Source organism: Jatropha curcas, chromosome 9, assembly GCF_041381405.1.
Source record: "Jatropha curcas cultivar XTBG-Jc1 chromosome 9, XTBG_Jcur_1.0, whole genome shotgun sequence".
Taxonomy (NCBI): Eukaryota; Viridiplantae; Streptophyta; class Magnoliopsida; order Malpighiales; family Euphorbiaceae; genus Jatropha; species Jatropha curcas.
Genome location: NC_143159.1, coordinates 1,053,096 through 1,077,901, shown reverse-complemented (window position 1 = coordinate 1,077,901; position 24,806 = coordinate 1,053,096). Strand labels below are relative to the sequence as shown.

At 35.9% G+C, this 24,806-nt stretch overlaps 3 protein-coding genes and 1 long non-coding RNA gene across 6 annotated transcripts; 1 reads left to right on the top strand and 3 right to left on the bottom strand.

Moving 5' to 3' along the window:
• Positions 1-1,777: 1,777 nt before the first annotated feature.
• LOC105635321 (ATP binding microtubule motor family protein) lies at positions 1,778-8,961 on the bottom strand. 3 transcript variants are annotated; one of them, XM_012218383.4, is made up of 20 exons: positions 8,278-8,960; positions 7,993-8,192; positions 7,715-7,838; positions 7,536-7,630; positions 6,381-6,516; positions 5,869-5,934; positions 5,584-5,646; positions 5,363-5,413; positions 5,087-5,169; positions 4,892-5,006; positions 4,475-4,523; positions 4,223-4,377; positions 3,886-4,092; positions 3,638-3,709; positions 3,449-3,553; positions 3,257-3,337; positions 3,044-3,127; positions 2,387-2,517; positions 2,228-2,306; positions 1,778-2,028 (listed from the first exon to the last, which is right to left on the bottom strand). In XM_012218383.4, exons 1-20 carry the CDS (start codon positions 8,806-8,808, stop codon positions 1,936-1,938), a joined length of 2,520 nt encoding a protein of 839 aa, XP_012073773.1. In that variant the 5' UTR covers positions 8,809-8,960; the 3' UTR covers positions 1,778-1,935. The 3 variants fall into 3 exon arrangements, with proteins under 3 accessions (XP_012073773.1, XP_020535407.1, XP_037496464.1); XM_020679748.3 differs by lacking the exon at positions 3,449-3,553 and having other exon boundaries at positions 8,278-8,961; XM_037640536.2 differs by lacking the exons at positions 3,449-3,553; positions 3,638-3,709 and having other exon boundaries at positions 8,278-8,961.
• Positions 8,962-9,695: 734 nt separating this feature from the next.
• CLV1 (Leucine-rich receptor-like protein kinase family protein) lies at positions 9,696-13,412 on the bottom strand. The gene is made up of 2 exons (XM_012218382.4): positions 10,644-13,412; positions 9,696-10,291 (listed from the first exon to the last, which is right to left on the bottom strand). The coding sequence occupies exons 1-2, from the start codon at positions 13,222-13,224 to the stop codon at positions 9,939-9,941; spliced, it is 2,934 nt and encodes a 977-aa protein (XP_012073772.1). The 5' UTR covers positions 13,225-13,412; the 3' UTR covers positions 9,696-9,938.
• Positions 13,413-13,625: 213 nt separating this feature from the next.
• Positions 13,626-14,921, top strand: LOC149493416 (uncharacterized). Its single transcript, XR_016322601.1, has 2 exons — positions 13,626-14,238; positions 14,456-14,921. It is a non-coding gene; the product is annotated as an uncharacterized LOC149493416 (long non-coding RNA).
• A 1,103-nt stretch (positions 14,922-16,024) lies between these two features.
• SYTB (Calcium-dependent lipid-binding (CaLB domain) family protein) lies at positions 16,025-21,825 on the bottom strand. The gene is made up of 12 exons (XM_012218377.3): positions 21,358-21,825; positions 20,294-20,392; positions 20,132-20,182; positions 19,902-20,025; positions 18,942-19,060; positions 18,725-18,826; positions 18,348-18,422; positions 18,083-18,159; positions 17,753-17,999; positions 17,149-17,499; positions 16,773-16,904; positions 16,025-16,442 (listed from the first exon to the last, which is right to left on the bottom strand). The coding sequence occupies exons 1-12, from the start codon at positions 21,466-21,468 to the stop codon at positions 16,314-16,316; spliced, it is 1,617 nt and encodes a 538-aa protein (XP_012073767.1). The 5' UTR covers positions 21,469-21,825; the 3' UTR covers positions 16,025-16,313.
• Between the last annotated feature and the right edge of the window lie 2,981 nt (positions 21,826-24,806).

Sequence of the window (24,806 nt, the reverse complement as noted above, 5' to 3'; positions counted from 1 at the left end):
AATTAAAGACTGCAAAATTACAGTCAAAAGAAAATATTAAAAGATTTCTTGCTTGACTTACATTACTTTGGTTTGTTCCTTTTCATGTGCTAAGGCATATGTAGTAATAATACACAAACTGAATATGGTTAAATTGGGTTTTTAATTTTTACTACTCTTTGCATGGACCAACATTAAAGAATGATAGTGAGGACCATGGGAGCTCTGTTCTATTCCTTAAATCTTAGTAACCATCTATTAAGTATTGTGGGCGGCTGGGGATGGCATTATTACTACTGTAATAAAATGTAGGATTGGTTTCTAAGAGAGTAAAGTAAAATTTTGCATGCTAGTGAAAAATGCAATTTCACTCCTATCTTTAGAATTGTTATAGATGATAGCTTTTGTATCTTTTGATCCCAGAAGTGCCTAAAGAGGTTAAAGTTTCAGAGGATACTGATAGAATAAAATATGGATAAAGAAATATATACACATGTATTATGTTTTAAGAGCTCAATTCTTTTTACTATTATATTCTGTTATTGCTAGGAGTAGGTGGGGATCATTGGCTTTGGTCCTTTCAAATGAAACTCACATTTGATGAGACAGAAGAATAAGAACAATTCCTAAAACAATCTTCATCTTCATCCTGGAAAAGCTTCAATAGCACCGGAAATATTCTTCACCAAAATCCGCAAACAAGATATTCACCAAATCGAAAACTGATTCGATACTCTTTTCTTTTTCTTGGTCTAGGGAGATGTTCATCTACTGTGTGCGTGGAAAATTCCAAGTCAAAACTGTAAAATAATAATAATAATCTTACTATTCAAACTTCGATGGTGCAAGAGTCGTCAAAGAAGCTATAGTAAATTAGTAATATTTTTAACTTTTGTAAGTACGTATCTTAAGTCAACAAAGCAGTCTCATTGGAAATATTCGAGCTGTAGAACGGTTTGTTTGAATTAAGGCCGTTAGATTTGGTAAGGCCCACTTACTTGGCCCATTTATGAAAATTTCAGTCTGGGCTTTAACGCGGATAAGTAATTTTCCCAAAACAAGAAAAAGAAATACATAAACTGACACACAGCTAAAAGCAAGAATGTATGCCCACAATGTTTATAGCGTTGCTTTTGAATTAAAATTTTAATATTTGAGGTCAACTACTACTACTAGCAATTTGCTTAAAAAAAAGGCAGCAAGGCACTTATTGTGGCTAATGGGTAGGAGGGCCAACTCTAGAATATTTACAAGATAGCAGAGATGATTAATACTCAAGTTGAAAAGACATCAGAAAGCAAGAAACAAAAAGGGGAAAAGATAAGGGTCTTAAAAAGTTTTGTTTTTTAAGCTAAATCAGTTGGGATTGAGACGTTGAGAGCAGTCATACAGATTACCATCCCACTTATTAGACCAATAGTCCTACTCACTACCCAATGCTTAGAAAATCTCCAATGAAAAGTTTCCAAAAGTACTATGGAGACAACCTGGCCATGAAATGAGAAAAAAAAAAAAAAAAATGGTTAGCTCATGGACCATCATGATATAATGTTGGAACCAATAGAGACAGACCACAGCTCTCAGGAATTTATTCAATCATTTCACTTGCCTTGAATTTCAAATTTCCAAAATTACTCTCATTACTTGAGAAAAATCCCAAGGGATTACTCTGATTATTGCAACTCTTTTGTGAAATCTGAGTATTGGGCCCGAGTAGTGAATCCAGCCATGACCCATTCGCTCCACTTCTCGAATTAAGTATTGGGCTAGTTTCGTCTGAAAACTTTCTTTAGACATCTTGATAAAATAAACGATAATACTAATTAATTATGACAAAAGCAACAGAATCTATCACTTAATATCTAACAGGCAGTATTCATAACGTAAAAGCCCAAACAAAAACAAAAATGCCTCCCATTCCCATGGGAAAGGGGAGAAAAAAAACTAATTACATGCTTAGATACGAAGATTGCTCTTAAGCAAACGTAGGAGAGAAATGTTTCCCTGGGTTCTTTCATCAGCAACCGCTTTCTTTCCCCCTCTGTTACCCTGCAGAAACATTGAAGGTAAATCTTCACCTCAAACCAAACGTAGAAATAAATATTTTGTTTCCTTTCATCCTCATTCCCTAAGTTGTAAACGAATTTGATTTTTTGAGATCACTGGAGGGATGATGTATTATAATAGAATACAAATAGGAAACCGAGAGGGATTAAAAACAGAACTGACATTAATAGGATTGACTTACTTTCGGTTTCTCACCCTCATCTTCAATCCCCAAAGCACTGAAATCCCTCAGTAATATAGATGAGGCAGGCTGAAGTCTCCTGATTATTACAGTACAATTTAGGACTTCATTAGAAGAAAAGATTGACATCGACCTATCAAAAAATAGTAATCAACCAACCTCTTTGGTTTCTTCATATTCAATGATTTGCATGAGGAGTTGTATCTTATGTCACAATCTGGCACATCAAGGTTGCATTCTTTGGTGACTGCTGCGTCTTCTTTGTGTGATGGTGGTGGATCCAATGGTTTCTGAAAAGAGAGGAACAGATTTGAAAAAAAGGCTTGAAAGATTTTCATATTTATCTTAAGCTAGATAGTTTACCTAGTATATCCCCTTAATTTTTGGAGATTTAAATTGGAAGGAAAATACCAACTTCCAAAAAAAAAAAAAAAAAAAAAAACGTTTGTTTATGATGAAATTACATAGCAACTAGCATGATTTACGCGTCGAGCCTCAATTGCAAACCGATACATGGTTAACTGATTTCAAAGGGCATCAACGCACAATGATTCTCAATGAACACCGGAACTTTTTCTAGTTAATGAAAATAAGTTAGCTGCCTGTACCCAATGTACCTCAGTAAGAAAATCCTGTCCTTTTTCGGAGTGCTATTGCATTTAGATGTCTTAAGGTTTGAAGAATGAATATTTACAACAATCTGAACACAAAAAGCCTCAGATAATACTTGTTTTCTCAGTGCAGAAATGCAAATGCATTCTCAATAAAATATTGCCAGTTTTCTAATTTTAGAGAAAACGTAAGTGGCTGACATACCTGAGATGAAATATCCTGATCCTGCCTTGGAGAGCTACTACATATAGACTCCTCCACATTGAGAGAATGAACATTTTCCTCCATCTAAGCATAAAAGTTCCAAGTTAATAAGTGCTTTGAGCATAAAAACACAGGCAGTCTCTGTGAGTTTGCTACAATTTGTTTATCTTTTTAATTTATTAAAAAAAGGAAAAATTTCACTATCAGATGTACCTGACTAGTAACTTCCTCGTCACATCTAGTACTGGTGCATTCAGATGTGTTGAGGTTGGGAGAATGACTCTTCACATCCACCTGAAGAACATATGAGCCTCATATTATTTCTTTCCCCAAAGCAAACTTGTTCGACTATTGGCAAGTGAGGAAAAAAAAAGATTATAGCTAAAATACAGATGGCTTATGCACCTCAGAAAATATATCTTTATTCAATCTTTGGTTCAAGTCACATTTTGCACAGAAGCTATTGCATTCAGACGCCCTACAGTCTGGACAGTGAGCACTTGCATTCATCTAAAGATGGAGGAAAGTTTAAACATAAAAAATACACAACCAGGATTTGAAAGAGAAAGCGGAGGAAATCACATTTCAACAGACCTCAGAAAATAAATCTGGATCCAGGTTGCACATTGTAGGAGAGTTATCACACTTGAATTTGGTATTAAGCATCTGGACATAATAAAAAAATATTTAAATCATCATTCTTTTTTTCTATGCCTAATTGCATGTGTAAATAATTTAAGTGAATTGTGACAATAATTCAAGAGCTAAGCTAAGCAAGAACTAAACTCAGACAGTTCAACCTTTAACTAAAGAAGAGGAAAAATAAAAGCATATCTGATTACCCCATCGACATCACCACATTTATTTCTTTCCGAATACATAGGAGCATCAACATCAGTATCTACTTTAAGTAAGGTGGCCTCCACTAAATTTTCCTTCGAACAAGTACAAGATGACTTAAAATCTTCAAGTTTCTCTTCCAGCTCAGTATATCTAGTCTTTTCATTTATAAGATTCTCGCGGAGACTCTCAATATGCTTTTCTGCCACCTAATCAAGACCAAGTATCAAGCGTATTTGTATATATATTTATCATTGAATTTGCATTTAGCCATCAAGTACCAGCAATGGCATTAACAAAAATTAAAATTGTAGCGGTGTATACCAGTTATGATATTACCATGAGTTTTTCTTTATATTCCTTCAAGACATTCCATAATGCTCTAGCAAAATTTTGCATAATTTGATGGTTCCTGTTTTTTATAGTCAAATCATTGCCATCTGGCTTGATAGGTGCAATATCAACAGCCTCCAATTTAGAGACTCCTGCGACATCTGCAACCCAAAGAAAAGGCACGTTTGACACATGTTCTAGAGCAATAGCTCAACTAAAATAAAAAGAGAACCTATAAGAACTGATATATAACTCGACCTTCCTCCAAATTTGAATGATCATCCCAGCTGCTTTTTCCTTCTTCAACCTGGAAAAAACAAAAGATTGCCTAGTGAATTATTTTTATTTATAAAATGGCATTAAACCATGGAATGTAAAACTATTTCCACTTATAACTGCTTCCAATTAAGAATCCTGGCTCTACTACCAGCTATACTGCAGACTAGCAATTCATATATTCCAGCCTTTATCCAATAGAAAGGATCCCCCTTTCAGTAAGAAAATGTCTGTAACCCGAGTGAATTAAGAATCAACATAAAGTGCACAAGTCACATGTTACTGAATTGAAATGTACTTTTGTAGATGAGATATAAAGGAGGAAGGTTGAAAAATAATACATACTGTTATAAGTAGTGTAGACAAGATTAACAACTTGGAAGGGTTAAAAAACAATACCATATGAGCTTCAGGGCCACAGTACTTTTTTTTTCTGGGCTCTTCAACTCTAGATAATGATTGAATATGCCTCTTGTGCTGAACTAAATTGGGTTGCTCATCAACATTATTGAACCTAAATAAGTTACACATTGAATCGAATCTATTCAAATAAGAAATCTGAAATTTGAATGGGACGGAAGAGAAAACCGGTACTTGATTTTCATAAAAGGTGAAGCTTGTCTCAACAAGTAAACTGCATCAAGATAGTCCTCTTCTCCTGGTTTGACCGTTAAAATCTGAAACAACAAATGTAAACAGGGAACTTTTAACAGAGCCTAATAGAAAATCATAAGATAAAGAGGCGTAAGAGATTTTTATCAAAAAAAAAAAAAAAAAAAAAGAAAGAAAGAAAGAAAGAAAGAAAGAAAGACATCAACAGCACAAAATCATTAGCTCAGGCAGACCAAAGTTGAGCTGAAAACATCATACCAAAGCCATTCGCTTCTTGCCTTCCAAATAATCTCTCAAATATCTGGTTAACTGTAAGGAGGAGAAGCCAAATTGAGTGGATTACATATAAATACAGGGAACAATGTTTAACAAACAAGCGTATCTATTGGCATTGCTAATCAAGTATCAGATTAATGAACAGACTGAGTGAAAAAAGAATTCATAAACCATACAGAATAAGTAACAAGAATACACATTACCAAAGAGTTCTGGAAGTGCTTCTGCAATGGCTTCTTGGGGTTCTTTTGGTGCTCCAATAATGACTGAATACCCAGAGCAATGGATAATATGATAAGTGATAAAACATGAATAGGGAGAGAGAAAAACAGAGAGGGATGGTGTGAAAAAACAATCAGATTAGAAGTTTCTAAACGCTGAATAATAGCTTTTTAGGCACTGATAAGATATGACATGACAAATAAGAATAATCAAGTGAACAGCAAGAATGCCTTGGAAATCCAACAAACTGAGTTAAGTTTGCATACTCTTAGGCACAGGCCAAAAACCATCGATGTGTTGTTGATGAAATTACTTTCAAGCAATCGTGAACCCTGCAAATTGATAAACCAAAGTTGAGCTCCAAGGAATCTACATTGACATTTAGATATCAAACCTACTCTTCCAACTTTTATTGATGTTTACTGGTTTATTCGACTGAAAACAAAGAGAAAAAATACGAAAAGGAAGGAGAATTATCATCCCAACACTTTTCTAAAGATCTAGTGAAAAGATATTAGCACCTAAACTTCCAGCAGTTATTGGAGTTAGAAACTCCTAATATGTTCAACATTAGACCCAAAACCATCATAATCTCAAAAATAAACTTTCTCCGGAATATATTAATGGGCTTTACATTATCCAATAGAAGAAAAGAAAAAGATTTATCTAGGTGTTTCGATTACTATCCCCTGGATGTGTTTTGCTACTAAAATAACCTAAATCATACAGGGGTTGGCTAGTTGTTGAATTATACTAAAAGAAAAATTATATCTGAAACCTGATTTCCAGTTCTCCTTTCTCTTTCAGCCCCAGCTAGATCAACAATAGTTAAGATAGAATTGTTTGATTGAACATCTAGCTCTTCACCGCACTGGTTAACAAGACTGTGGATGTTGATGATGCACTGTGACCGGCTGCAAGCATGTTAAAATGAGGAAAAAGGAAATTACAAATCTAACCACAAAGTTATTATGAAAAATCAACGATATAGCATAAAGTCTTGTAAGAACATTGCAAAAATACTTATCATTAAGTAGCAGTTTGTCATCAAAAAATGAGTACAAGGGAAATGAAGCAAAAGAATGTCTAAACAGATAAATGTATGTGTAGCAAATATCCTATGTATAAGTAACAACAAGAGGACATTTGCATTAAACAATAACATATGTCAACTGCAATTTAAATAGAGATATAAACATTCTGACTGAAATCAACTTGCAGTTTTATCCGGAGAGATTATCAGCAAACTTCTTTTCTACACGAATGCAATGCAAGTTACCTAAGCACAACAGTTATAAATGTAATATGATTCTTCCTTTGATCACTTCAGCTATGACCTAAAAGTCATCAGTCAATTGACTGCTATTGCATGTGACTAAAAGAAAGAGGAGAATTATCATGAACTTTTAAATTCTATCTGAAGGTTATAAAACACAATATCTGGCAATGGCAGGTGAAATGATAGTGAAAGATCATGACCATCACCTAAAAGGACTTCAACTAAAGTTTGCCCCTTGAATTGGTGAATTTCTGTAATCTATTAGTTGGCTCTTATTGAAGAACGTCATTTTCCAAACTATTAGGACAAGATTCTGACGATTTTCCTCAAAATTAGAAACAAAGTTGATATGTAATTTTTCTACACCGAAGAGATAATTGATAGTTTAGTTTATTTCTCTAGAATAATTAGGAAAAGCTTTCCAGAAAAAATATGCAAACCATCGCATGAAGTGTGGGCTTCCAACAAATTGCCAAGTAGCAGGGAAGATTTGACACTTTATTCCAGGAGGAAACATCAAAACATTGGGAAAGCCTCATCCCTCAACCCCACATTCGAGTCCCTCCTCTAAATTAAGATGTAAACAAACTGCTGAAAAAAAAAATGCATCCAGATCTTTCAACAAAGTAAATAAGTATTTTAATCATTGAGCACCTTGATTGGCTGTTTGAATTTGTCATGGCTGTCGCACGTTTCAGCATTGCGGAAGCTATCAGGGATTCCGCCTGTGCAGTATCAGTAACGGCGACCTGTTTGCATGAATCAAGTGAGAAAGGTCTCATACCCTCTCAATGCTGATAATATTTAACAGACAGCATAAAATAGCTATCGACCTCTTGGAGACCTTTTATAGTTGACTGCTGCATGGACAAGTCACCTCCTTCCGGAGACAAATCAAATATTCTCTCTGCCTTTCCTCCTTCAGAATATATTTCAAAAATGGATATGTAGAATGACCTGTAAAGCAACCAAATAGAGAAATAAATGCAATGGCTGCCGAAGAAAATTCGCAAAACATAATCTCGCACATATTTTGGCGTCCTTAACCACATACAACTCCAGGAATCCTGCGTATATGAAGAAAAAAAGAAAGTGAAACATTGTAAATTACCTTGTCAACTTAGAGCCACACTCCTGGTTCTGTTTAAAAATTTGTTGAAGTGCAAGTGGAACCATCCCAGGCTCTCTCACAGTCCCAAACACCGTATGAGTCTTGCCCGAACCACTAGGCCCCAAAGCAGCTAACATTCCATTTTTACCATTAAGAAAATCCTCCACCAAAGGCTTCACCATCTTCTTATACACTGCATTCTATGGACAAAAACGAAATTTTTTGATTCGTTAAAATAGAGAATACTAAAACAATCAACCGTGAAAACTATGGAAAAAAGCGTACCTGAGAAGCATCGGCAGGAAAAACATGTGAAAAACCTTCGTATACCACAGCCTTGATCCTTTTAGAGTCTTGCAAGGCTTGGGGCGGCGATAAAGTCACTGATTGAGAATCGTTGACTGATATACAAATCTCGCTACTCTTTTTCTTCGTATTCTTCTCTCTTATAGCATTCTTCTTAGCTACAGGGTTTTGAGGCCAAGCATTTTTGTGCCTCTGCTTAAAATTTTGATCGTTAACGCCTTTGGAGAGTGGCTTGGGAGATACAAGAGGTCGAATTCTTAGATAGACTTTTAGGTTCTCAGAAACTTGGGCTAGGGTTGTCGTGGCAGTAGGTGGCTCTGGTTGAGTATTCTGAGGAATTTCCATTGCGAGAATTTCTTGAATCGGAAATGGAGTAACATCTGGTTTTGTTGACGATGAAGGGATGAGGTTCTGTGGCGGGTTTGTGGAAGGAGTAGGCCTAGCCCTCCGTGGAGGATTTCGACGGACGGTGACGGTGTTTGGACATGGAGGTGGGCTTTTCATCTCCATCGGTGCTATCTTCCTTCCCTCTCTCCCGTCAATTTTCACTACTAATCTCTGGATAATATGTTATAGAGTATACAGAAGGAAGGTGCCATGAACAGTGTTTCCCTCCCTTTCTCTTTGATTCTAATTTGTGCAATCTCAAATTCTTATTTGGCGGAAACAGGAAATGGAGAGATGATTTGAATTTAGGAAAATTAGTTCCTCCGATTCAAATAATCTGGTCCGTTCATTTGATCCGACGGTTCACTTAGGTTCGTCCTTCAAAACGACGATTTACAATTGCACATGAATCACATCCATCAAAGAGAATGTCGTTTAAGCAAGTAAACTACAAAGACTTTGCCGACCGACACAAACGACCGAACACCACAATTTGGTGGTTATCTCACTTTCCATAGTCGTTTTGCTTGACAAAAAATGAATTTTGCTGGTTTTTCATTTTAGTGTCTGAGATTTATTTTTTATCCATTAAGTGTCTTATTGAATAAAAACTTTTCAATTAAGTACATTTTTCTGGATCCTTTACCGAAAAATCAAAAAACATAATTTTGCTTGATAAATGATATCAAAGATAAGTATCTATTTAATTCATCCCTTTTTAACTTTTCATTCTCTTAATTAATTCAAACACTAAAATGAGTACGTTGTATAGCTGCGACATTTTTCATTTTCAATTTGGAGATATTTGCAGGAGAGAAAATTTGACATAGTTGTTACTCCATTTCGGCTTTTATCTGTAAACCACTTGGATGAAAAATGCTTCAGTAAGTAGCAAACATAGTTTGACATTCACCGGAAAATACAAATGAATTTATGGCAGGACAGCACCTTGTCGCGCCAATCAATTCATGAGAGCAAAATTTTCCTTTATACTTAGAAAACCAACAGAATTCAAACGACGAAAACTGATAAAATTACCTAAAGTCAAGAATGGACAACCACTTCATGTCTGACCATCTCATACATAAATAACATAGGGACTGAGTTTACAAAAACACAGAGATGCATTTTTACAATGAGTGAAGCAAATAAGACAAACCGTAACAATAACACATGCGTTTCCGACCTCTTTTTTTCAGAAATTATTACAATTTGTTTGGGTTTTATTGCTCGAAAACACTAAGTATTGCACCCTAAATAGTGATCAGGCTAGGCGCATTCTGGGGAGGATTAGTAAGCATGTAAACAACTTCCCTCATGGCGGGTCTAGCAGAGCTTTCTTCAACAACGCACATCATGGCTATCTTAAACAGGTGAATGACACTGGTAACTGGGTATCCAGTAAGTCGAGAGTCCAGAATAGCCATTACTGAAGCTGCATCCGACGGCTGAGAGAGTTCCGATGTGGTTTTCCTTACCCATTCCACTATGTCCACTCCTTCTCCAAACTCCCCCACTGGCTTCCTCCCCGCTATTAGCTCCAACAGTACAACTCCAAAGCTGTAAACATCGCTTTTCTCGTCCACTTTCAGCGTGTAAGCGTATTCTGTCTTGCACAACAGAGACCTTTCTTTCAGGATAGAAGCTATGGAAGACTTGGGACGTAATTAAACAAATATGGATTTCAAGTCAATATATAAACCTAATCCATCTATGGCCAAGCATTTGATATGTTATTTCAAGAAAGTAATAATTTAAATCCCCTTTAAATTTTAAATAGATTCACGAATTAGAATACTAATTGAAGCATCTCCTATATCTCAACAAATTAATGCTTCATATGAAACAGGGAATTGGACACGCAAAACCGTTCTTCTTCACAAGATTTTTAGTGAAAAAATAAATGGTGATAATAATAAAGACTGATCATAATTGAAAAGGGTTTACGAAAACCGAACCTGGTGCGATGTAACCATACGAGCCCGCAATGGAGGACATGCACTCTGATTCACCAGCGTCCTGCAAGAACTTGGCCAGCCCAAAATCAGCCACATGAGCCTCATTATCCGAATCAAGCAAGATATTATTGGACTTCACGTCCCTGTGAATTATAAGAGGAGAGCAATCGTGGTGAAGATAACAAAGCCCCTTGGCTGCCTCAACGGCAATTTTGTATCGGGTCTCCCATTTCAAATGCCCTCCCTTTGATCCATGCAACATTTCCCCCAAGCTCCCATTAGGCATGTACTCGTATAATAATAAATTTGTATCCTTGTTTGATACGTATCCCAACAGCCTCACGATATTTCGGTGCCGGATTCTTCCAAGAGTTTGAATCTCGGCGGAGAAACCGTGATCGCTCCGCCCACTCCCTCTACCCACCAGTCTTTTGATTGCTACTTCACCACCATCTGGCATGGACCCGCGGTAGACTATCCCAGCACCACCTTTGCCTATGATGTTCTCTTCTTTCAAGCACTCTAGGACGTCCTCTGCTTTGAAATCGAGCCGTTGGAATGCAGTTAGCTTCCAAGCCCTGGATTTCTCAAGCCTCTTCTTCCTCAATCTGTAAACCGTTACTATTATTAGCAACAAAGCGGTGACGAGGGCAATGATGGCTATTATTAACTTCGAGGTGTTGAACGACCCCGTGTGACCATGACTCGAATCCTGAAGTATATTTACGATAGACGGGCAAGAAGTTTGGTGTGGTGCACAGAGATTGGGATTTCCAGCGAAGGAGCTGTCATTAAACACCAGAAACTGCCCTCCTGAGGGGATTCTGCCCAGCAGATTATTGTGGGTGAGATCAAGAGTTGTGAGGCTTGTCATGTACCGAATGTCACCCGGTATTTGGCCTGTGAGCTGATTTTGAGAGATATTGAGAATGCTCAAATCCTTCAAGTTTGCAATCCCTTTAGGAATTTCGCCGTGAAGGCTGTTTCGACTGAAATCAACTGATGTCAGAGAATTACAGTGGGAAATTGATGGGGGAATTTCACCGCTAAGGTTGTTGGCGCTGAGGTTGATTGTGGTTAGGAACTTGAGATTGAAGATTTCACTTGGAATTTCACCTGAGAATCTGTTCATACCAAGGGATAAAACGTGCAAATTTTGCAAATGGCCTAATGCTTGCGGGATTTTTCCGGTGAGTCGATTGTTAGAAATCGTCAAAAGACCAAGTGCATCTCCGGATATCTCGTAGGGGAGTTCTTCGGAGAAGTAGTTGTCGTTCAACTCGACCACGGTCACCAGTGGCAAATTAAAGATTCCGGCAGGGAGACTTCCTGATAGGAGGTTGTTCATGATTCGGATTTTGGTTAAGGACTTACACTGGCCAAGCTGTTCAGGAAGCGGTCCAATGAAGAAATTATTCATGAGTATCAACTCCTTTAATTTCTCTTCTTTGCACAAATCTGGAGGAATCGCGCCGGTAAGGTGATTGAAAGACACGTCCAGCATCTTCAGCTTTCCGTTCCGGCCAAGATTCTTTGGGAGCTCCAAAGTGAAGTTGTTGACCCAGACGTGAAGAACTTCCAGGTTCGGAAAATCACCGATAAACTCTGGGATTTGACCGTACATATTGTTCTTGAAAAGATGGATAAGCGTTATATTCTTCAACTCTGAAAAGCTATCTGGTATTTCTCCAGTGAGGTTATTGATGGAGAGATCGAGCGACTTCAAGCTAATTAAACCGGATAATTCAGGAGGAATATGACCTGAGAGATTATTCATTTGAAGAAATAAGGAATCCAAGCTCTTTAACTGGCCCAAGGTAGGGGGAATCTCGCCGGTAAGATTACAGCTGGCCATATCAAGAACTTCAAGTGAACTCAATGATCCAAACTCCGGGGGAATACCTCCTTCGTATGAGCTATAGTACCCGAGGTACAAGCGCTTAAGATTCTTCAACTTAGCCAAGCTTGGAGGGACCTTACCGGAAAGACCATTACCATTCAAGCCTAAGTACTCCAAACTTTGAATCTCCGAGTATGACTCTGGTATTGGTCCACTAAAGTAATTTCCGCCGAGATGAAGGTGCTTTAGATTCCTTAAGTGCCTGAGCTCCGCCGGCAGTGAACCTGAGAAGTTATTATTGTAAATGTCAAGGACCTCAAGCTGAGCCATGCCAAGAATAATCTCTCCAGGGAAATTGCCTACGAAGACATTATTGGAAATGTTGAAAATCCTAATAGACGTGAGCTTGGCCAGTTCCAAAGGAAGCCTTCCGGTGAGATTAAGTGAAGTGATGGTCAGGTTCACAAGCTTATTCAAGAACCCAATTTCAGGAGGAATGAAACCAAACAAACCATAATGCGATGACAGGCTGAGAGACACCACACGTAAGCCCTCATCGCATGTTACTCCAGTGAAGGAGCAGTGAGCAGACGGAGACGGGGATGGTGTCCAATCGTCCAGCCCACGGCCATTAGGTCCGATCATGGAGGATTTCATTTTCAACAGTACTTCCATATCAGAGTAGCCATAGCAAGAAGCTAAAAGTACAATAAGAAGAAGAAAAGTCAGTGAAATTCTCATTTTTGGTCCTCTCACTGACCCTTTCTTTCTTTCTACTTCTTCAGAGGAAGTAATAAATGGAGGTAGAGTTATTTCTATGCTTGCTGTTCAATAAGTAGCTTAGGACTTGCAGGCTATATTAGGTAGCGTCTTGAAAAACGAATCGAAGACTCGCAGTATCAAACTTGAACGAATAAACAAAAGCGAAGAGAGAGAAAGCGGTGGGGGTTGCATTGCATGAGCTTTTGTGTGTGCTGGACCCTATCGTCTGCAGTTTGGGATGGGTTGGGATTTTACAGTGTACGTTCTGGATTTCAGTAACGGAGTTGAAGTAACAGTGATTAAGCTTCCATTGGTAGATTTTAGTGGAGACGAAAACATGTGAACGTTAACGATTAACGGAGTTATCTGACCGACCCACAAGTAGGGCCCTATTGGTGTGACGTTACTCAGTATATAGATGTATTTTGCCGGCGTGAACTGGCGGTTTGAAAGACATGGCATGATAGTGTTTGACGCGCCAGTTTTATTGATGACGTGGTTTAATTAGAAATTTTAATCTTACACTTAAACGACGCCGTTAGTATGAAATCTTGCCTTTGTTGAGAAGCGAGAAGTGAGGACAATATGAGTCTCGGCCTTTTCCCTGGCTTTTGGGGTTATAATTGTTTTCTAGCAAAAATCAATGTGGATCTCATCCTTTTTTGGGCTTTAAAGGCATATACTGGGCCCAGAGCAAAGTCCGTCTGTGTCTTTTTCCCAAACAGACATTTTTTTTCTGACTCCAAATTGGCTGTCTTCTAAAAGTCCACTCTTTTTGTTCTTTTTCTCTAATTTCTTCCTTTTCCTCCAAATTGATTTCTCAGTGCAGGTGGGCCCTCGGTCAAATGGTTCATACAGTTGCAGTTGCAGGAAATAGCGTATCATCCTCTAATTTTTGTTCTCTTTCTCAGCCATTCTCGTGATCCAGTGCTGCACTGTCTTTATCACTGAGTCTCCTATCCGATTGGCTCAGATCTTAAATTATCCAACAAGGTAACAATGACTCTGATAAACATTTTTTTTTTCCCTTATATTTCTAAAGTGGCTTTTGTTTAAAGCTAGTGGGCATGAAATTGTTCCCCATAAGAATTATATTAGTATATGATAATTTGAGAGCCGCAAGGCAGGAATTGTGACAAAGAAGACAGGCATTTATTCTAATGATAATGCACTTGTTTAGAGAACTGATTCTAATTCTTCTAATACACAGAGTTAGTGGAGGCAGGAATTCTTGTTTAGAAGAATCATCCAAAGTGTGAGATTGTGTGTGGATGATTTAGAGAATAAAGATACTTGCTTTTACAGCAGCAAGTGCAAAACCAAACCTACTTGAACAATTAGGGTTCTTCTTTATCCAGAACAAGAATCTGTAGTTAGTACTTGAAAGCAACAAGGTCTAAGGAGTCTAATTTTAGTGTCAAATTCTACTTTTCGTCCATTGACATTCTGGGGGATGTTGGTTGGTGTAGGTTTTAAATTCAACAGAAAAACATTCTTATTTTGAGTATTATGTAACATGCATTATAACTCTTTATATCACAACCAATTGTTTGTGAGAAAGAGCTACAAATCCCTAATAGGGTCAAAGAATCCAAGAAGCTGCAAAATATCTATTTTGCCTAAAAGTGTACTCTGGATTGCAGTTTCTAACTTAAATGCAATACTTTATTCTTTTATGTTGGATGCATTTTGGAATTAATTTATTTTTTATCATGTTGACAACTTGGGCATGTCTAAAGTAAAATTGATTGGAGGTATGTTTGTATCTTAATAGATCTTCCAAATCAAAACATTAAACAATTTCAATAACTTGTTATGCTTCTTCCAGACTCATTAATATTCATCCATTGCAAGATGACTACTTCAATCCATTAAAAATTTTCTCATTGCCAAACTCATTAAACACCCAAACATGACTACTTAAATCTCACTCCGTATTATACTCATCCAAACAAACAAGGTGGTGAAGTAGGAAGTCACTACAGTGCTTAGATCCTAAACCCATGAATGGACTTGATAAGAAGAATCTTTCCCTGAAGCAGAACAGTGGCTAAGGTGGTAGACTGGCAGTAGGTTAAGCCAGTGAAAAAGCAAAACAGAAATATGTAATAATGATGGGTAAGTTTACTCATTTTAGTAATAAGCCAATGGCCTTTTTGAATAGTTTGGGAAACGGGAGTGTGATTGATAGATGGTAGAAGCCTGAGCCCTATTTCATTTGTTCAACTAGGCAATCATCAGTCCAAAATCCTCATCAGTGGCCAACACGTCACATCTCTACTTTTAAAGTGAGCCCTTATTGGATCTCATTTTTGCTAAATTAGGGCCTCCAATCCACTTTTAAAGTTGGGTGTAACTGTTGACTAGCACCACAAAGCCGGCCCACATATATATATATATATATATATATATATATATAACAGAGTATTTTGAATAAAATAAAACAAGAATATGATTAGAGTTACCAATTCTTTTTAGTAATAGTTCATAATGTTGGAAATTTTATATTTTTCAAACGAGCTTATTACTACTTACAACTTAGTCTATAATTAGGTATAATTTATTAATGAAAATCTTCTATTTTGTAGAGTTCAGTTGCAGAGTTTTTCCATTAAAATTCTCTACTATTTTTTAATTACTCAACCAAAAGGAAAAGTTAAATAGAACATTTTTTTAAAGGAAATTTTATTGTCGAAGTTCAATGACAGAAATAATTCCCCTCACTTGCGGACACAAATGAAAAAGACGGGGAACTTTTCCCTCTGGTCCGAAGAGAGAATTCTACACCAAAAAGAAAAAAGTCATTTATTTCCTTTATATGACAAAACAATGCCGGATTTCCCTGACCCTCGGAACAGGTGTCAGAAAAATTACATTTTTACATGATTCTTACAGTGAATTACAGAGTCGGTTCAGAAAACAGAGTATGGTACTCTGCATTAATTCACCATCAAAAGAAGCCAGGCACAACTGAATGTTTTCCACTGGAAATACTTACCCAATCGCAGCATTTTTTTTTTTTACGAAGTTCTCCACTGTAAAATACTTACCCAAGTGCAACATTTTTTTTAAGAAGTTCTCCACTGTAATTCTATTTGAACCCGACCATTCCTCGAGTCGATAAGATGATACTTCTCGTTGATTCTCTTGTTGTTAACCACATCAGCTAGGTTTATATCCACATAACCCAAAGTTTCCTGTCGGAAATTATCATTCAAGGAGGAAAAAATAAAAAAGTATAAGAAAACTTTGAAAGCTGAATAAAGACGACCCAGTTCCCAAGTTTGTAGGGTTCTGGAAGATATAAGCAATTTTTCCACTGATTTTCTATGGTTCGAACCCATGAGCTCCAAGTCACAAGTAGAAGAACTCAACCCGTTGAGTTGAAAAAATAAAAAATATTATTTCAAAAATTTTTGTTAATAGAAACCAGTTTTAACTTCAAAGTAGGTTCAATTGCTGGATCTACTACAATCTTATGATTATACCGAGGCAAAATCTGATAGAAAAGGCAATGGCTTGCGTACCTTGGGATGGAGAAGACCCATCCTTGTGGAGGCACTACAAACTTCCACATGAAGTTTATCATTTGTGGGTGGCTCCTCTAGCATGAACTGAAAATCCTCCTCCCATCTTGGATCTCTGTTTTTCTTCACAAGCTGTATCGATGTGGAATACAAGAATTAATGGGCTGACAATATGTAGCAGTTTTTTTAATCATCCGAACTTTAAAAAAGTTAAATCATCATCGTATGTATTAAAATACTTTGAGGTTTCAGCAACTTATTTCCTAAAAGAAGCTACTCATGTAGAACCTGAGTCTGCCTGCACTAGCAAATGTTAAAAAATTGCAACTCTGTTAAGGTAAACTTCATTCTTAAAAGGGTTCTGCTTCAAGCTTACCTTAGTTTTTCTCTCCTCCCCTCTGAAAAGTAATCTCACATAAGGATTTGTATGATGCTTTCCTTCCACGTCTTGAGCTTCATGTACGATAACCACAAACAAGCCACCACCAGTAGGTGTTCCTTCAGGAGCCTTTTCTACAGCCTTTGGATCTTCAGTATCATTTGGTATTTCATTGTCCTTGAAAGGTTTGTATGTCAGTTCCACAACAATCTGCCCACGTGACTTCTCATTTTGAGGATCATTTGGGTCCATATTTTTCAGCAGTTCTAGTGTCATAACTTTTGGCTCATCAGGTGTAAGCTCTTTCAACGGAACAACATTCATACCCATCTTATCATGTTTCCCAACCTGCATAAAAGCAAACAAAGATTTAGAATTACATAGATGTAGACAAGAAGAGAAGGAAATGAAAACAGCACTTTAGAACTGCAACTGTCCCATAGGAGAGACCTGCACAGGTCAGCCATGGGCTATTTTAAAACTTATATTACGTTCTTCAACATTGCTACTTAACTACATGTCATGGTTAAAAGAAAATACAAGTTCATTAAGCCTAAGCTAGTGATGGAGTAAGGACATCACGACGACCTGAGAGACATACCTGTTCCCAGTCATAAACATTAATCTCCAAGGCCTGGGATTCTGGGTCTTTAACGACAAGGTTAAATTCTTCATTCCATTCAGGGTTCAAGTTTCTGTGCTTCACAGTTGTTTTCTTTGAAGGAAGCTTATCTTCAGTGAGCTTCAATTTGACGTAAGGGTCTGATGCCCCAAGAAGATCTTTCTTTTTAAGCTTCATTGCCCTTAAAACCTTCACAGTGAGAATCCCAACAGGTCGCTTTGAAGCTCTGTGAAATTTTTGGAAAATTTAGTCAGTCCTAGTGAAAGAATTATGTCATAACTGGAAATAAAGGAGAGTAAACACAATTACTTTGCAGGATCGAGGACTGGTATTTGCAGGGATTTGGGCCATAAGTACATATTTGCGACTTGATCTTTTATAAGCTCCTGGATAAGAAATGACAAAATATTAAGGAAACAAAGTGAAAGTAGAGGGTTCTGCGATAACAATTTTAAAAATTGAAGCCAATGAGAGCAGAGAAGCATGGACAAGCCATATAGAGAAACACCCTGGAAATGCTGCCATAGAAAAATAAATAGGATCAAATAATGAAAGACAATTCAGTCATGATCACCTGGACAAATCTGTAGAGGCCAGGAATGGCCATGGCATCTGCTCCAAGCAATTTCAGTCCAAAGTCAACATGGGGCTGCAAAATCAGAGAGAAGTGAGAGGATACTTCACAATACAGAATAATGATACTAAACCAATAGTAAATCTGCAGATGCCTCAATCCTCATACAATTTTGATGAAATAGAACACACAAATCAAGCATTAGAATTTATTAGGTAAATCATTCTTCTGATAAGAAACATCCTTCAGGAAAATATGTGCATCATCAGCACCAAATGAAAGTACCAACTTCAGCATATACAGACTATAACAAAACACAACCTTATCAACTTAATTATTTTCCAACAACAAAAATGACTTTCACAATTAGAACATGCCTTTTCCATGAGAGAGACAAATATATTGGCAAAACAAGGAAATGCAGGAACCAGAGGCTTTAGCGTGACGCGTGGAGCAGCAAATACTTGCAGATCAACCACCTGAAATGCTCTGAAGAAGTTAATACTTCCTTGGCAGATGACAATTTCTCCAAGAAATAGTTCTCATTAATCATAGTTAATGTGTGTGTGCGTTTTTGGTACCACTATCAAATACCTGAACTGTTGCTCTCAAGCCAAATGCTTTAACTGCAACAATGATGTTTGGATTCCCAGCCCATTTCACTGACGGTTCAATGATCAGCTCTTTCTCATCAGTTAAATAAACTTTCATTCCTGGCATATAAGTCAACCTGGAGTGAGATCTGTTCTAAAAATTCAGTGCAAAAACAAATTTAAGGAAGCACAATGTAACTAGATAATCTGTGTTACCGATCTATGTATGAACACATACCAGTCTTGAAAATTTCTTACTAGAGTTTAGAGAATCTCACAGGGAAACCATACAGTTATCTATAATAAGCATCCGGCGTGAAGCGTGTTATTCATGTTGACGCGGGACACAGTTACAAAGTTTTTAAAAAAATAATTCTAACATTTTCTTATGCTTCAACAGATTTCCACACCACTCCCATCAAATCAAGAATTATTAATTGTTGAGTTAACCTGAGACCACATTCTAAATAAAAATAAAGGTGACCATTGCTTCTTCGGTTCTCTCTCTGAATTACACTCAACCCACCAACAAATTATTCAACTATTCCTAATTACCAGCACATTTAACAATCTTTGGTTGCCAAAAAGCAAGAATTTCTAAACTAACTACAGAGATGTCATGAGTCTTGCTAAAAAGTAGAAGGATGAGTGAAATGGTCAACTTATCAGGCCAAACTTTTGGACCTGGGTGCATATATATTGATTCATAATTTGAAAGAAAGAACCTTTTCCACAACAGACAAGTTTAGGCATGAATATACCTTAAATGCAGACCAAGAGCAAGTAGTTATTGTGATGCAACTTAAGAAAATTCATTGTGTTATTTTCTAGTGCTGAGTTTCTTATATTACTGTTTACTCTTTCCACATGGTTCTTTAAACAAATTTTTTTCTACTTCAGCAGAACACATGCATGTGATACATATGCATGCATCCAAATGTGTGAGAGAGAGCAACTTAACCTTGAAAAGTCGGTGGTAGGGAGCCCAAGGTAAGTTCTTCAAATTCAACAGAGTCAATTTTATATTTTGGAATTTGCTCAGCAATAATGGGTTTTGCTATATTCCTTGCAGTCTTGCAAATTGCCTAGAAAACTTGAGGCATCAATGCAATGTCCATAAAGGGAAATGAATTGTAGACAAGAAATATCAGAAGCCACAGTTGAAGATTGAAACATCATTCTACTACATACCGTATCCAAGTAAGGCCACATGGTCCCAATGAATTTGTTAAGCCAGTCAATCTTCACCAAAATAAAACAACTCTATGAGAATCTTGTTGTAAAATTTTCAAAATGCATTCAGGATCCAACATGTCCAAATAGAGAAGGAAAGAATAGAAAAGCAATACATACGCGGTCATAATCTGGATTTTTCACCCAAAGGGGTATTTCTGGGAGCAGTCGTTGCAAAGTTTTCGATTCTTGTTCAACTAAAGGACGAATTACAGGATCCTGAAGAATTCAGTAAGTTTATGATATGAGAATATATGTTTAAACTATTCCTTCAAGAGGAAAAAAAAAAAAAAAAAGACAATGTGGATACGGTACCATGAAGCATTCAGCTTACTAGAAATGCATTTATGTATATATTGAAAAGTTCAATATACCAATCTAAATAAATAAATAAATAATAAAATTAATTTTTCCCTATGTTCTTCAGATAAATTAAGCATGAAAATTTCAATTCATTTATTCTTACTAAACCCTTAAATCAGAACATTATTACTAGTTTAATTATCTGTTCCATCCTTAACTTCTTTTTTTCAAATAGAAATGCAAGGGCAATCATCTGATGCCTCAGAAGATCAAACCACCCATCAAGTACACTCTGCATATTTATGTCACAACAATTATTCCTAAATACTCTGTCTTTGAATCTAAGGCATTGGAGTCTCCTAAACCGAGAAGATCCTACACCACATGACAGTCATAATTCCGAAGACAACCAAAATGGTAGAAAAATCAATTCAACAAGGCAAGTTCAAAGACACACTGCCGCTAACCTTGGAAAAATGTCAGGATTAACTTTCTTCAAATAGGAGGTAAGCTTATACAATGTTTCAGTCACCATTGAAGGAAAATGGACCAGGACAGAGCAAGCAAACTCTAATAGAGCAGGTAAAATTCAAATTGGCCGCATAAAAGTACAGTATTGTTGACCACAAACAGTACAGCCCTTGAATATTAAGAGTTATGAAGTTATATCCATCTCAACATACAAAATGAGCTCGAAATACTTTCCTACTTCTTATCTGTATCTAAATCGAGTGAATATACAGAATTAGCAAACACTCATTGCAGTCCAAACAAGGAAATCTAAAAGGAACTATTAAGTCAAACACATCGAGTAATAAGCAAACAAACCTACAAAGAAACAAGATCTGAAATGTTGACTATTGAGAGAATAGAAAACTGACCTTGACATCAGTTGGCTGAAAGTAGATGAACATGTAGTATCCAATCACAGCCCCGATTGAAGTTCCCACCCCAAAACCACAAAAACCCAGTACAGTACTTAAAATACCCATCTGCAAATCTCCTTAGGAAACTGTAACCTCCAATTAACTATTTCACCTCCCAAAAAAGCCAAACCCAGTACTTGAAACACGAAAGGAACACAAAATCAAGAAACCAGCTTAATGAAAGAGCGTAGAGGCCGTGTATAAGACTCTCTATCTTTCCCTGTACTGCTCTTTATCAGGTAAGTGAAGAGTAATAACGAATAAAGGAGCGCATTTATTCTTGTGGCCAATCTTTTACGTTTAACGAACCATTTTGGTTTTCTTTTAACAACGGCTTGAAACCGAAATGTTCACCCGCGAGATGTTTGGGCAATGTCGGCAAGTTCGAAATGGATATTTTGTGATCCGAAATGTTATGTTTTGATTGGTTGCTGAATTTGCCATCTTAAAGACACTGTTGCTGCTGTGATTACATTTGTTGTTGGATAAAGGAAAGAAAATTATTGATTATTAAAAAAAAAAAAAAAAAAAAACTTGACCTTTCTGTTTTGCTTTTTTTTTTTTTTTTGTTTTTTTCTTCCTTCCTTTCTTTCTTTCTTTTTTTTAATTCTTGATTAATCGTTACATTCCAGGAGATATTCTTTTGCCGTTTTCGACTTTCAGACTATTCCTTGATTTCCAGTCCCTTGTCTGTAAATTTAAAATTTTTTTTCTGAATTGATCAATTTAAATAAAACTGAAATTAAATATCAAATTGAAATATTTATCTGTTTACCCCTAACAAGTTAGCAATTTTTATTCAAAGTTGATGTTTTTTTGGAACTAATCCAAACGACAAAATTAAGCCCAATAATTTCATCACGTCGCATTCATATTATAATGTAACTTTTTTAGATATCCGGAAACCTTCCTTTCATATATATACACATAAAATAGCTTCTTTTTCTTTGATAAGTTAAAGAGAATTATTTTCCGATGAACTTGTTGAGATACTGGGCCAGTCTAGGCCCAATTGAAGCCACCATATACTTTAATGGGCTTAGATCCCACCATTGCAACCCCACACCTGAACTACCAGCTCAACCCACTTTTACACAATGATTATCTTTGCCATTTCCTTGCAAATCAGTGACCCACCCAAAAACAACCATAGACGGTTTGATTTTACTATTTGTGATGCCAGTGGCTGATGGATGATAATTCACGATAGATAATTGATTATTATTGGTATTTTTTATAAAATTTTAATAATGATTGTTACTGTGATATAAAATAAATATTTAATATATAATTATTTTTATATATTATTTTCTTTGTCTCAAAATATAAGTAGTTTAAGATTTAATATATAATTATGTTTATATATTATTTTTTTGTCTCAAAATATAAATCGTTTAAGATTTTTACACAGGGATTAAATAAGTAATTAATTATTATAAATTATAATAAACTCAAGGATAATTTGATTAAATTATCATTTATCTCAAAATCAATATTTACTTATGAAAATATTTATTATAACTAATCTAAATAAGGGTAATATTGAAAAAATATTATTTATTGCTTCTTAAAATACTCAAAATGATTTATATTTTAAAACAAAATAATCACCAAAAAATAATTTATATTTCGAGAAAATACCGTGTAGGTGCAAGTTGAACCTAGTGTCAAATGTTAATGTAGTAATTAGAAAGGGCAAAATGGGAAGAGAGATTGATAAACGGACGATGAGGATTTATTGTGGTGGAGTTTGAATGAACTGTCATTTTCAGTTATGATAGTTGATAGACAATGTAGACTTTAGTGACCAACTACTTGGAGAAAAACAAGTATCTATTACAGTGGAAAGAATTGGCATTTTTAGTGACAGAAGAAAGTCGACAAAGACAATGAAATTTTGAGGGGGCAATACGTGTCGCCATCTACCTCTTTACAACCTAAAAATGAAAAGCCCAACTAGGCCTATATTAAGGCTTTAGTATAGAAATCCTTGCAATCTCTCTATGTTGGGCCTAAGGTGAGACAAGTCCACTAAGAACTGAACAAATACAATTAAGAAAGCCCATTTATCAAACAATAATGAAGAATCTGAAACTTCACTTACTAATGTCTAAATATGGTAAATTTTGAGGGAACATGATGACCTGGATTTTATCCATAAAAGGTGCAAAAAAAAAAAAAAAAAAAAAAGAAAAAGAAAAACAGATTTAGCTTTTATCATTTGACCATTCTTTTAAGAAACCGACCTTTCCTTTTTTTTATTTCCTCTTTCATCTTTATTATTGATCGATGCACTATAGTATATGGTCCTTCCCCTTTATGTCACTCATGAGCAATAAAATTTTACTTTATAACATGAAAATGCTCCCCTTTTCTTTTACACCAACAGCATATTATAATAATTAATTAAAATTTTATTTTAATTTATCTTTTTTTTAATAAATGATGAAAAATATTAATAAAAATATATTTTTATAATGGTATCCAATCAATCCACGACCTAACAGGGAACTCCATTCAGATGATGTGAGACCTCCTTTTTCTTCCCAATTTCTTTTTGTTTTTTTTTTTTAGGTCTCACGTGAAGGTTACTACATACATTCTTATGTTGGGCAGCAAAATCAGATGAACCTAACTATAAAATAACCGGAAATTATTATTATTAATAAAATGAGAACCAACGTTTTATTTTTTTATTTTAATTTTAAAAGCATATAAATACAAAGTTGATTACGTGTTAATCTATAACTTACCTTCTTTATCTTTAAGATAGCTGCGTCTTTCCCTTTCTTGAACGACGAACGTGGGCTTAATGAAATGGACGGTGCACAAGTTGCAACTACCAACGTAATATCCCATGTGCCATAACTCTGATACTCTGATTCGCTATGGCCATTTCTAGAATACCAAATTTCAGATCGTTAATGGAAATGTTGAACTGTTGATGGATGCAAGAAAAAGTCTGTTAAGATGCTTTGTTTTTAATTAATCAGAAAAGATTTGAGAGTTCAGTTTTGAAATTGTCAACGCTACTCCACACAGTAGAAAACAAATTTCTTTGGGCGGTTGAGAGCTGAGAAGAACTCTGTGTCTCTCGGAGAAAAATAACATCGCTAGTCATTTTCAATTATTTCAACCAAAATTATTTACGAGTAGTTAACTACCAATAGGATGCATATATTTGATATTATATAGCCGTCAGACAATTAGTTTAAATTTAAAATATGATGATGGGACCCAAAACAAACAAAAGATCAATGAAACATTAGGATTGGAGCAATGCGATTGGCTAATGTTAAATATCATATGGAATAATATGTATTTTTAAATTTGATTTGATTATAATTGGCTTGAAAATGACTATTCTATGATTTTATTTTAGTCTAGTGAAAATTCACTGGCAA